The 13,873-nt window shown below is 40.7% G+C and overlaps 1 protein-coding gene across 3 annotated transcripts in view; it reads right to left on the reverse strand.

Moving 5' to 3' along the window:
* Window positions 1-13,873, reverse strand: part of stk11 (serine/threonine kinase 11) — a 136,526-nt gene that overhangs the window by 85,311 nt on the left and 37,342 nt on the right. For all 3 annotated transcript variants that reach the window (XM_080212850.1, XM_080212849.1, XM_080212848.1), the window contains exons 3-6: window positions 7,862-7,951; window positions 5,772-5,904; window positions 1,841-1,977; window positions 1,019-1,146 (exon numbers count right to left, since the gene is read on the reverse strand). In XM_080212850.1, coding sequence (XP_080068976.1) covers window positions 1,019-1,146; window positions 1,841-1,977; window positions 5,772-5,904; window positions 7,862-7,951 — 488 coding nt within the window. The remainder of the gene's footprint in view (window positions 1-1,018; window positions 1,147-1,840; window positions 1,978-5,771; window positions 5,905-7,861; window positions 7,952-13,873) is intronic.

Consider the following 13,873-nt stretch of genomic DNA (forward strand, 5'->3'; position numbering starts at 1 on the left):
AATTACATGTTATAACATATTATGATAATGTTTTGTTTATGCTGAATGTGTAGCCTAGTTAGTGACCCATTTTTGGAATGCAATATCTAGGGAATATTAAATATTTTTTCATTTTAATATCAGTGATCAAAATGGAAATTGGAAATGCAGCAATAATTTGTGTCATTTTTAACCTGAATTGCCTGTTTGAAAACTGGTGTCTTTGTCTGGAGCCATCTGTAAATTATGTATGCCAGGAATTACCTTCCTGCTGTCCCTCCCAAAAACTTGTTAGCCCGTTGTATCACTTTCCAGAAGTACCCCAAAAGTACCTCCACTTTTGATCTCTTTTTGCCTCTTCTCCCCTCTCCACCACGTACTTCACCAAAACCAAATAGATTTGTATCCCATGTTCTTACTTTATTTTGAGTAACAGAGTTTAACTTAACTGGAGCAGGAAATGGATACTATAAATCCAAAGATGTGTGGGTTAGGTGGATTGGCCAAGTAAATTGCCCCTTAGGGTCTGTGGGGCAACAGAGAAAATGTGTTGGGTTGCAAAGATAGGAGATTGTCGTCGGTGCAGGCTCGATGAGCAAAAATGGCCTCCTTCTGCACAGTACGGATTCTATGATTTACAAATCCTGTTCATTCATCAAAGTCTTCAAATATGAAGGATGTGAGCTGGCATTCTATGAATAGCATGTATCTGTTATATAGTATGAAACAAGTCAAACAGACCAATACCACTGGGGTGGTTGAAGCAAATAGTGTAAGTGCATTTAGGGGAGACTAGATGAGCATATCAGGAAAATGGGAATAGAAGATTATGTTGAAAGATAAAAGAATGCTCAAGTGCTGCTTGGACTGGCCTAGTCAAATGGCCTGTTTGTGTCATATGTCCTAGTTCTTACTCAAGATGTTACTTCAAGCTTCAGGCACTGAAAAATTTGCCTGAACTATATCAGTTGTAGCTACAATTTCAATTCAAGTCCACCTATCACCAACACTTCACAATGCTATAGTCTTCCATGCTTACCTTGCAGTAAATCTGACAGCAACGGTCCACATTCCTCTGGAATGGTGTACTCCCCTTTCCCTATGTTTTCAAACAATTTGTAGATGTTATCGCCCTCAAATGGATAAAGTCCCGTTGTGATATTATATCTGGAAAACAAAAGTTATATTGAGTTTATCACAAGATAAGGTTGAATTCCACATTTTGTGCAAGCATTAACATTTGGCACTAAGGCAATTTATCAGTCACAAGTAGGTTTGCGTTCACACTGCAACCAAGGTACTGTGAAAATTCCCTTATCGCCACATTCCAGCGCCTGTTTAGGTACACGAGAAAGAATTTAGCAGGCCAATTCACCTAATCTGCACATCTTTGGACTGTGGGAGGAAACTGGAGCACCCAGAAGAAACCCACGCAGACACAGGGAGAATGTGCAATTCCACACAGACAATGACCAAGCAGGGAAGTGAATCTGAGTCCCTGGTGCTGTGAGACAGTAGGGCTAACCACTGTGCCATCCTCATAGTCAGGAAGACAGGGAAAATTGGGTGTTTCCAATGGAAATGTTAAAAACTTTACACAGTTAAATATTTGAGATCAGAGGAAGGAGGACATTTTTCATCACAATGATGGATAATTTTCTTCTGTTACATCCGATTACATACTTGTAAAACATTGTAAAACTGCATGACACTGAACATACAAAACAAGCGCTTAACGCAAAGTTAGTTGAAGATGCTTAACATTCAATTAAGTAAGAACTTTTTTTTTGCATAACACCTCATGCTGCAAATTATTTGCATTTTTGTACATCAGCAAATAATTATCCAAAGCCCTTCTTACAATGTCACTCCTGCTGACCAAATGTCCACTTTGAACCCTGAAAATGTATCTAGGCCATTTGCAATTTCTGGAGGTTGGAATGCTGGTGACCCTTGACTTGTCCTACATGTGTCATCCTCTGCAAAAGGGTGCAATGCCTGAAAGTTAGAACCAAAAAAAGGGGTTATTTATATCTAGTTAGGTACAGAAAAGAAACATTTTCAAATCATCACATTCCACATAGTGGATTTTATTTAAAAATAATTTTCAATAAATGTTTGAGAGAAAACAACTTAACGTTATTCACAAAATATCAAAAAAATGCAACAGACTTGGAGGGGGCCTTAAATTTAAACCTGCAAGCAACAGAAAATTGGGATCAAAACTCGCCTGTTGTATTCACAGGCCAGTATGTGCCAAAAATCAACCGCCACATTGATTTTTATTCTGATACCTTTCACATCTGGGTGCAGCTCCAACCAAGCCTGATGGGATCAAAGTTTCTCCCTGCCTTTTTGTGCCAAAATTGCAAGAAGTGAAAGATTACATCCAGGCATGCTCTTCTGAAGTAAGTGATCATTGGCAAGGAGTGAAATAAAATGTTCCATCCCCCAGAACAAAACTGGATGTATTATTCGATTTTTAAAAAGAAAAATTCACTTGTCCAAGGAGAACTGATTTGCATTGTTGCTTATTCACTTTTCTTTTTCACGGTTTTTCTTCTATGAATAAATCTACTTTTCTGAAGAGATTTTAACCTTCCCTGCCATCCAAACAAAGTTCCAAGTTGTTTTTTCTGAATTTTCCTCAGCATCTGCATTTGACCTTTCTTGTGCATTCCCAGCATATTTAAGCAACTCTTTGACTGTGGGAGGTATCATGGCATGTCTCCCGCCAAATTAAGGATATTGCTGATTCCATTTATGGGGGACATGAAAAATATGTTCAAAACTTACTAAGGTTTAACAAAAAAAAGAGTATGCTGTTAAGAAAAACCAAAGACGAGCTCAGTGAGGAAGATGGTGAGATGAAAGATTGATAGATCGTATTTCATCCCAAAAATTGTGAAGTACTAAAGCCAAAGCTCAGCACGTTCCATTTATTCGCAACTAGTAACTCTTCACACACTTCAAGACATTTGCTGTGCAGTAAGAAAAATGAAAATCAGTCTTAAGACCGCAGAAGTAATATTTAGTCATTTTAATTGAGCAGAATTGAGGCGACGGTGCAGAGGGACCTCGGGGTCCTTGTGCATGAGTCGCAAAAACCCAGCTTGCAGGTGCAGCAGGTGGTCAGGAAGGCGAATGGGATGCTGGCCTTCATAGCGAGGGGGATTGAATATAAAAGTAGGGAGGTCTTGCTGCAGCTGTATAGGGCATTGGTGAGGCCGCAGCTGGAGTACTGTGTGCAGTTTTGGGCGCCGCACCTGCGCAAGGATATTTTGGCCCTGGAGGGAGTGCAGAGGAGGTTTACTAGGCTGATACCGGAGTTGAGGGGATTGAGCTATGAGGAGAGGCTGAATAAACTAGGCTTGTACTCGTTAGAGTTTAGAAGAATGAGGGGAGATCTCATTGAGACATATAAGATGATGAATGGGATGGATAGGATAGAGGTGGAGAGACTCTTCCCGCTCAAAAAAGACAGTAGGACTAGGGGGCACAGCCTCAAGATAAAGGGGAGGCGGTTTAGAACGGAGTTGAGGAGGAACTTCTTCACTCAAAGGGTGGTGAATCTCTGGAATTCTCTGCCCGTTGAAGTGGTGGAGGCTGCCTCGCTAAATATTTTTAAGAAGCGGGTTGATGGGTTCTTGATAAGAGAGGGGATTAAGGGTTATGGGGAGAGGGCGGGAAAGTGGAACTGAGCCACAACAGATCAGCCATGATCTTATTGAATGGCGGGGCAGGCTCGAAGGGCTAGATGGCCTACTCCTGCTCCTATTTCTTATGTTCTTATGTTCTTATGTAGAAAAGTCAAGGCAGCAATAAAGCACACAAAAAAGTAACTCAGCAAATTTAAGGGATCATCTACTTTGTCCTCACGGCAATTCACAGCTATGGGGCTGGCCACTGCATATAAACAGTGAATCTTACTACTTCTTAAAAATTTAAAAGCCAAATTCAGAAGGTAACACAATTTATCCAGGAAAAATAACTACCAACTAAAGAGAATAAACAGAGTAAACCACGTGTTTAGACTTCAGTGATCACACATTATAGGTGATTGGAGATCACTTTATATTGATAATTCAAGAATAAATATGCCAGAGTTTTATATGTCTGTGTTGAAACTCAGATACAAGAGAGATTTAAGAAAAGGCAGTCAATGTGAACATGGCTAAAGCTCTGTATGAAGCTAGCTGAATCATCTGAATCCGAGATGAGCACCTCAGAAGCAACATTGGTGGTGGCTACAATCTCAAAAAGTCATTTCAACTTATGAAAAGTCACAATTAAGTACACAAGTTGGCAACAACAACATTGAGCAGAATGTGTATACTAGGTTGTCAGTCAGGGAGAGAATCTCAGTATTAGGTACCTTGCCATCTAATTTTAAGTAGATTTTGCAAGCAGACCACGTGAAAGTGGTGTAGCTTGTTCTGCGTGCCCGCAGCAAAGTTCCACATCTCATCACCGCCATCGCAGGGGCAATTTGGCTGGGCAATAAATGCAGGCCTAGTCAGCAAAGCCCACATCCCATGAACAAATTTTTAAAAGTCTCACAAGTGTATGAGGGAGTGGGAAGGACAAACGACCTGCATAGCTTCACTTTTCTTGACAGAGACTAATTCTCTCATAGCTTTCAAAAGGCAACACTGGCCTTAGCCATTCTGGAAGTGATTTCATTGTCAATGTGATCTACTCTGGACAAGATGCTTCTGCGATAGTGAATTTGTTGACTGCTTCAAGCTTTTAATCATGGACTGAAACAGCTGGCTTCATATACTGCTTTTGTGGGGCTGGTTGGTACGAGGCTTCAGACTTTTTGATGCTGATCGGTTATCATATGCAGATGAGAAACGATCCACGTTGCATGGCATTTCTTGAATAGGCATTTAAGACATAGTCATCAGCGAAAATTAATTCACACTTCTGTGCATTTTGGTTTGGGCTTGTAGTCAACAAATAGAAAGCTTTGCCATCTGTGCAATATCTACTACTAACATTAAATGCTTCCAAAAACATGGCAAAGAACATCATGCTGAACAGGGGAGGAGCCAACACACAGCTCTGCATCATCACTCCATTTGTGACTGAAGGCATCAGAGCACTCTCCACTAAGCAGGAATGCCATCAGTGAGGGGGTGGAGGTGGACTTGAAATGAAGAATCTCAAGTCAAAAAAATGTTGAAAATAATCAATACTCCAAAGCAAATGAGAACAATTGGCACTGCAATTGAATTTATAGAATTTGGCACTGCAATGGAATTTATAGCATTAAAAGCAACAGAATGTCAGTCAAAGGCGTCAGTTGTTCACTCTGTGGGCCCCAAGGCTGAATAGCAGTGAAGAATCAATTGAATTTGAGGTTTTCAACTCACTAATGGGGATTGATCTGAAGAGAACTGGCATCTTCGATTCCAGCCTTTCCACTTTCACAACTTACTGTTAAGCACTGTCTGCATGAGGCTGCACACTTCTTGACATATCTAAAGGCCTCAAGCTTTCATCTTCTTTTGAACATATCAAGGTTGACCATCCATTCCAATTAGGAAAAAAAGGAAACTCAGAAGTAGGCTTCAAGTTGAAAATCACTTAAAATAAAAATTCTTGTTTGGTGTTCATCAGGAACTAGTGCAGATGCTACACTATTCTTAAGCAATAATTAAAAAACACAATCGGAGTGCATCTTTTGAAAAGAATATTAGCAACAATAGATATTATGGCAGGCACTTAAGCAACATTAAATAAAGTATGTGTGTGCTATGTGATGGAATAAAAATCAGGATACGTACTTCAGCTACTCCTAGGTCAGAGATTTTCAAAGTGCCATCCGTTGTTAGTAGTAGGTTGCCTGGTTTAATATCTTTATGGACTATTCCTTGACTGTGCAAATATTCTAGACCATCAATCAGTTGGCAGAAGTACCTGTCCAAATTATTTTGAGAAAAAAAACATTTTATACAGTAAAATCAGGTTAAAGGAATGTAAAATGTTAAGATAAGACGGTTTGGCCTTTGGAACATAAATGAGTGCGAGACATCAACATTTACAAGATATACTACTACGATTTCTTTATTTGCAGTAGGCAAGTACATACATGACATCATAATGTTCACTAATATGAATACCCATTATTCTGTTCAGTTCCACTCCCTGCATTCATTAATACCCAAGGTCTTGGTTACACTATATCGCAATCTCTAGCAAAAGAGGCAAAACCCTTGTCAACTTAAAAATTCAACCACCAACTATTATTTTGTCTAATAACAACCATCCGTCAATGGTGTTTTTTCATACTACACATGCATTATAAAAATGTAATAGTAAACAACTAAGAATGTCAGAATTCTGACAGCGCAGAAGGAGGTAATTTAGCCTATTGTGTCAATACTGGCTTTCCACACAGGCATCATGACTTAGTGTCATTCCCCTGCCTTTTCCCCATACTCTTGCACATTTTAATCATCTAATGCCCTCGAATGCCTCAATTGAACCTGCCTCCATCAGACTTCCAGGTACTGCATTCCAGATCTGAACCAATCACTGTATATGAAAAAAAATCAATCTGTGCCCTCTCATTCTTTTACGAGCGTCCACTCCATCCAGCCCCCTTGTGATTTTGAGCATCTCAATCAAATCTCCTCTTAGCCTTCTTTTCTCCAAGGAGAACAGTTCCAACCTCTCCAAAGTATCCTCATAACTGAAGATCCTCATCCCTGGAACTATTTCCTTTTTTGCACTGTCTCCAATACGTTCACAAAACCATGGCATAGGTGAAAGAGAGAGAGCTTGGTTAGGACAGCAGCGTGCCAAAATTTAAACAATGTAAAAGTTCACATTTAGTAGTTCCATTGCAAACATTTTTCAGACAAGTTACATTTTAAGAGGTGCGCTTTTGACAAAGTGTATCAAAAAAATGTTTGATAAGACTGAAATAGCTGTTAAACATCAGCTTCTCCCAAGGACTGTAACAATAAGCAATTAGCTAGATTTTCTACAATGAGGTTCCGGGAATAGCGGGGAAGAGGTGGAAGGATTCCAGAGCTGATGATCAGCCTGTTGAACCCCATTATAAATGCACTGGATTTGAACCAGAGCTTCTGGTCCAAGGGTAGGGGCACAATCACTGTGCCACAAGGCCTTCTACTTATTCCTACTCAACTACACAAAGAATATAACAGCTTTCATCTCAACACAGGCAAAATTTTAGATGCAGTTTTCTTCTGGGTTTCCTCGTAACAAAATGGGCACTATTAACATATTGTGCACTCCTGCTCTATAATAAACTTTACTTGATACTTTTAGTTCAGGTCGTCACCTGTCCCATGTTAATTAATCCCTACCCACAGCCTTAACTATGAGAATCTTTTAAATCTCGGAAACTGGTGCAACAAAGCGACAATGAATCATTTAAATAGGCGAACTATATCTAAATCTCACTAACCTCAGTGAGAGCCTCACAGATACTTCACAACTGAAGTCTCTATTTCGTTGCTGAAGATCAACATCAGACATTTAGGAAGATAAACTACATTAACATAATATGGAGATAAATCATGATTAGAAGTTAATGCTAACTATAAGACATTTGGGGGTGAATGCTTGTTGTGGGTACCAACAGGGTAGTTTTATAAAAGGAACAAAAAAAAGGAAAAAAGGTTATATCTTCAAGTTGTGCAAATACCCCAAAATTATTTTCCAAGTTTTTCTGGTAACCAATGCGTTCTGGGATTCAGTGGAGATGTGATTGAGAGAGGAAGTGGAAATTGGACATAAATAGAAAATTGTGAGACCCACAAAGCAGTTCAGTCAGGTATGTAAAATTGAACTGTTTAAAAGTGAAGCCTTTGCTACTATATGATAGCTAATGGAAGTTACTTACCCATGAGTTTGAAAAACTGGGAATTTCTTATCTGTGACACTGTCCAACATTTCTTGCATTCCACACACGCAATACTCCATTACCATATACGTTAGTCAAGTCAAGGAAACGCTATATAGCAATTTATTACCAAAACATTCACAGATGATTTTACTTTAGCATTACAGGGCTCCAACAAACATAAATGTATTACTCTACATAGTTAGTAATTATTTGTTTCCATATTATCAAAAAGAAGCTTTATAGAACCATAGAAAATTACAGCTCAGAAACAGGCCTTTTGGTCCTTCCTGTTCTGTGCCGAACCATTTTTTGCCTAGTCCCACTGACCTGAACTTGGACCATATCCCTCCACACCCCTCTCATCCATGAACCCATCTAAGTTTTTCTTAAATGTTAAAAGTGAGCCCACATTTACCACTTTATCCGGCAGCTCCTTCCACACTCCCACCACTCTCTGAAGAATCCCCCCCCTAATATTCCCTTTAAACTTTTCTCTTTTCACCCTTAACCCTTGCCCTCTGGTTTTTTTTCTCCTCTATAGAACCACAGAAAATTACAGCTCAGAAACAGGTCTTTGTAAGGCTTTAAATATATTTTTTTTAAAATAGGGAATTTTAACTCATTTGGAAGTCAAATTCCATCAGTTCCAATTCTTGAAAGATGCAAGATAACAACAAATACTTGCAATGTACTGTGATTTTGAATGGTAAGTTGTCCCAAAATGCTTCAATGGAGGCACAAGATTGGACTAATTGAAAAAAATGTCAACTCAGTCATTTCAGTGACTTGTAAATTGAAGTTTCAAATTAAACTGCAGATTGAGAGGTGGGGGTGGGTGGGTGTATGTTTGTGCGTGTGTCATGTGAAGCAAACACAGGAATAGTTGCATTTCTTGTGAGTTTTGGCATTACTTTGCTAGAAATCCTCTGATTTATTGTGCTCGTGCAGCTCACACTCAATTAAGTTGTGAGTGAAAACTCCATTTTAGATCTCGAGGGCTTTTGGGTCAAACTGTACTGACAAAACGCTGAGAAATGCTATGAAAGCCAATAACAAGAAAGATCATCCAGAGGCAACTGGGAAGAAATAGGTTCTTCAACATGGTGACTCAGCAACTGAGGTAGTTCTTAACCTAGCACTTTCAAATCTCAGAATGCCTACAGTTATAGAATCATAGAGGTTTACAGCATGGAAACAGGCCCTTCGGCCCAACTTGTCCATGCCGCCCTTTCTTTTTTAAAGCCCCCAAGCTAATCCCAATTGCCCGCATTTGGCCCATATCCCTCTATACCCATCATACCCACATTAACCATCTAAATGCTTTTTAAAAGACCAAATTGTATCCACTTCTACTAACTCTGGCAGCTTGTTCCAGACACTCACCACCCTCTGAAAAAATTGCCCCTCTGGACACTGTTGTATCTCTCTCCTCTCACCTTAAACTTATGCCATCTAGTTTTAGACTCCCCTATCTTTGGGAAAAGATATTGACTATCTAGCTGATCTCTGCCCCTCATTATTTTATAGACCTCTATAAGATCACCCCTCAGCCTTCTACGTTCCAGAGAAGCATGTCCCAGTCTATCTAGCTCTCCTTATAACTCAATCCATCCAAGTGTGGCCTTACCAACGTCTTGTACAACTTCAACAAGAGTCACAACTCCTGTATTCAATGTTCTGATCGATGAAACCAAGCATGCCGAACGCCTTCTTCATCACTCTATCCACGTGTGACTCCACTTTTAAAGGAGCTATGAACACGTACCCCTAGATCTCTTTGTTCTGTAACTCTCCCCAATGCCCTACCATTAACTGGTAGGATTGTACTTGGTCCTGCCCTGGTTCAATCTACCAAAATGTATTGCCTCACATTTGTCTAAATTAAACTCCATCTGCCATTCATTAGCCCACTGGCCCAATTGATTAAGATTTTGTTGCAATTAGAGATAACTTTCTTCAATGTCCACAGTGCTATCAATCTTAGTGTCATCTGCAAACTTACTAACCATGCCTCCTATATTGTCAACTAAATCGTTAATATAAATGACAAATAACAATGGACCCAGCACTGATCCCTGAGGCACACCGCTGGTCACAGGCCTCCAGTTTGAAAAACAACTCTCTACAACCACCCTCTGGCTTCTGTTAAGAAGCCAATTTTGTATCCATATAGATACCTCAACCTGGATCCCGTGAGATTTAACTTTAAGCAACAACTTACCATGTGGTACCTTGTCAAAGGCCTTGCACTGCCTTCATCTATCTTCTTGGTTACCCCTTCAAAAAACTCAATCAAATTTGTGAGATGTGATTTTCCATTCACAAAGCCATGCTGACCGTCCCTAATCAGTCCTTGCATCTCTAAATGCCTGTAAATCCTGTCTCTCAAAATACCTTCCAACAATTTACCCACTACAGATGTGAGGGTCTCTAACCTGTAGTTCCCAGGCTTTTTCCTGCAGCCCTTTTTAGGCAAAGGTAGAATATTTGCATTCTCCAATCTTCAGGCACCTCACCTGTGACCATCAATGATTTAAATATCTCAGCTAGGAGATCCGCAATTTCCTCCCTAGCCTCTCACAACATCCTGGGATACACTTCATCAGGTCCTGGGGATTTATCTACCTTGATGCACTTTAAGACTTTCAGCACCTCCTTCTCTGTAATATGTACACTCAAGACATCACTATTTACTTCCCCAAGTTCCCGAACAACCATGCTTTTCTCAACAGTAAATACTGATGAGAAATATTCATTTAGGATCTCACGCATCTCTTGTGGATCCGCACATAGATGACCTTGTTGATTCTTAAAAGGTCCTACTCTCTCCCTTGTTACTCTTTTGCCCTTCATGTATTTGTAGAAGCTCTTGGGATTCTCCTTTGCCTTATCTGCCAAAATAATCTCATGAAAACGGCTAATGTTACGCCGTTGTTTAAGAAGGGTGCCAGGCAAAAGGTGGGGAATTATAGGCCGGTTAGTTTAACTTCTGTGGTAGGTAAAATGTTAGAATCCGTCATTAAGGAGGAAATTGCGAGGCATCTTGAAGGGAATTGCTTGATAGAGCAGACGCAGCACGGTTTCATTAAAGGGAAGTCGTGTCTGACAAATTTACTGGAGTTCTATGAGGATGTGTCTAGGGCGGTGGATAGAGGAGAGCCGGTGGATGTGGTCTTTCTGGATTTTCAGAAGGCGTTTGACAAAGTACCTCACAAGAGGTTATTGCAGAAGGTCGGGGGACATGGAGTTGGGGGTAGGGTGTTAGCGTGGATACAGGATTGGTTGTCAAATAGGAGGCAGAGAGTGGGGGTCAACGGGTGCTAATCGGATTGGCGGATGGTGACTAGTGGACTGCCCCAGGGGTCGGTGCTGGGGCCTCAGCTTTTTACCATTTATATAGATGATCTGGAGGAGGGAACCGAGTGTAGGATGTCGAAATTTGCTGATGACACCAAGATTGGGGGAACGGCAAATTGCGCGGAGGGTGTGGAGAGTCTGCAGAAGGATCTAGATAGGGTGGGCGAATGGGCCAGGAAATGGCAAATGGAATTTAATGTTGGCAAGTGTGAGGTGGTCCACTTTGGTAGGAATAATGGTAGGAAGGACGATTACTTACGTGGCGAAAAACTGCAGCAGGCGACGGTGCAGAAGGACCTTGGGGTCCTTGTGCATGAGTCGCAAAAACCCAGCTTGCAAGTGCAGCAGGTGGTCAGGAAGGCAAATGGGATGCTGGCCTTCATAGCGAGGGGGATTGAATATAAAAGTAGGGAGGTCTTGCTGCAGCTGTATAGGGCATTGGTGAGGCCACAGCTGGAGTACTGTGTACAGTTTTGGGCGCCGCACCTGCGCAAAGATATTTTGGCCTTGGAGGGAGTGCAGAGGAGGTTTACTAGGCTGATACCGGAGCTGAGGGGGTTGAGCTATGAGGAGAGGCTGAATAAACTAGGCTTGTACTCGTTAGAGTTTAGAAGAATGAGGGGAGATCTCATTGAGACGTATAAGATGATGAATGGGATGGATAGGACAGAGGTGGAGAGACTCTTCCCGCTCAAAAAAGACAGTAGGACTAGGGGGCACAGCCTCAAGATAAAGGGGGGGCGGTTTAGAACGGAGTTGAGGAGGAACTTCTTCACTCAAAGGGTGGTGAATCTCTGGAATTCTCTGCCCGTTGAAGTGGTGGAGGCTGCCTCGCTAAATATTTTTAAGACGCGGGTTGATGGGTTTTTGATAAGAGAGGGGATTAAGGGTTATGGGGAGAGGGCGGGAAAGTGGAACTGAGCCACGACAGATCAGCCATGATCTTATTGAATGGCGGGGCAGGCTCGAAGGGCTAGATGGCCTACTCCTGCTCCTATTTCTTACGTTCCCCTTTTAGCCCTCCTGATTTCGCTCTTAACTGTACTCCTACACCCCCTATACTCTTCAAGGGGTTCACTTGATCCCAGCTGCCTATGCATGTCATGTGCCTCTTTCTTTTTCTTGACCAGCTCAATATCCCAAGTCATCCAGGGTTCCCTACTTCTGTCAGCCTTGCCCCTCACTTTAAGAGGAATGCGTTTGCCCTGAACCCTGGTTATTGCACTTTTGCAAGCATACCACTTACCAGACATCCCTTTGCCTTCCCACAGACTCCTCTATATTCACTTTTGAAAGTTCCTGTCTGATACCATCAAAATTGGCCTTGCCCCAACTTAGAATTTTAACTTTTGGGCCAGACCTATCATTCTCCATAGCTATCTTAAAATTAACGGAATTGCGGTTACTGGTCCCAAAGTGATCCCTCACAAACATTTCTGTCAACAGCCCTTCCTTATTTCCCAAGAGGTCAAGTTTTGCCCCCTCTCTAGTCAGACCATCCACATACTGAATGAGAAATTCCTCCTGAATACACAATAGATTTCTCTCCATCCAACCCTCTAATACTATGGCTGTCCCAGTCAATGTTGAGAAAGTTAAAATCATGGCTTCGGCCATTTGACCTAACAAGTCTGCTCTGATCCTCCAACAAAATATTTTACCCTGTCCCAACCCCATAACTCCACATATTTACTCCGCTAGTCCACCTAACCTTTTTTAGCACCTGGAGGAAACCCACAAACACAAACAGTCACCCAAGGCCAGAATCTGTGAGGTAGCAATGCTAACTACTGTGCCACCATGCTGCCCTAAAAGGCTGATGACTACTAATATTATCAAAGTTATTGATGAGAAATTCAGTCTATTAGCATAAACATCAGTGACCATGTTTTAGAATTGCAGAAAAAAGGTAAAAGACTTAAAGTCAAGAAGATAATTTTTACCGTGGAAAATTCAACTTCTTCGATAAAGGCCCATCTGTTAAAAAGCGGCTTTTTATAATGTCAGAACATCTAGACAATTTAGAGAAACGAAGCCAGTGGAAAAATGTTTGAAATAAGGATTTACCAACTCTTTTGCTTTTGAGTGTTGTGGGGGGCATTGCTTTGTTGTTGAAAAAGAAAGAAAAAATTCATTAAAATATTTACAAAAAAAAACTGTGGATTATTTTAATACTGATATTTAAATTCTCTCGTTTAAGTTATTCCAATCCTGAAAACACTGAATGGAAACAATTACAAATCTTCAAAATACAAAAACAGAGTATTGAAACAGGAGCATTAGTTTTCTTTTGCATTATTAAACTAGAAGATCATTTTCTGCTTTGATACGGTTTCTATCTATAGCGTAAACCAGACATCCAGGAACAGAATGTGGGTGGTGGACTGTAAAGCAGTAAAGACCAATTTATTACATTCTGCAAGATCAGACAGGCCTATCCAGAGTTTAATATATATCTACATATTGTGTACATGCAGTGATGCACGAATTGGCTTGCTCTGCATATTTTCTTTTCCTTATATCAGTCAGTAATTCTTTGCTCACAAGAATTGATGCCTAAATCTAGTCCACCCACACTATGTCAGTGTTATTCACCTTATCGTATCCCATACACAAGCAAGGGAATCACGTCACAGATTCTTAGAAATGATT

The sequence above is a fragment of the Carcharhinus amblyrhynchos genome, chromosome 26 (assembly GCF_965287045.1).
Source record: "Carcharhinus amblyrhynchos chromosome 26, sCarAmb.v2.hapA, whole genome shotgun sequence".
Taxonomy (NCBI): Eukaryota; Metazoa; Chordata; class Chondrichthyes; order Carcharhiniformes; family Carcharhinidae; genus Carcharhinus; species Carcharhinus amblyrhynchos.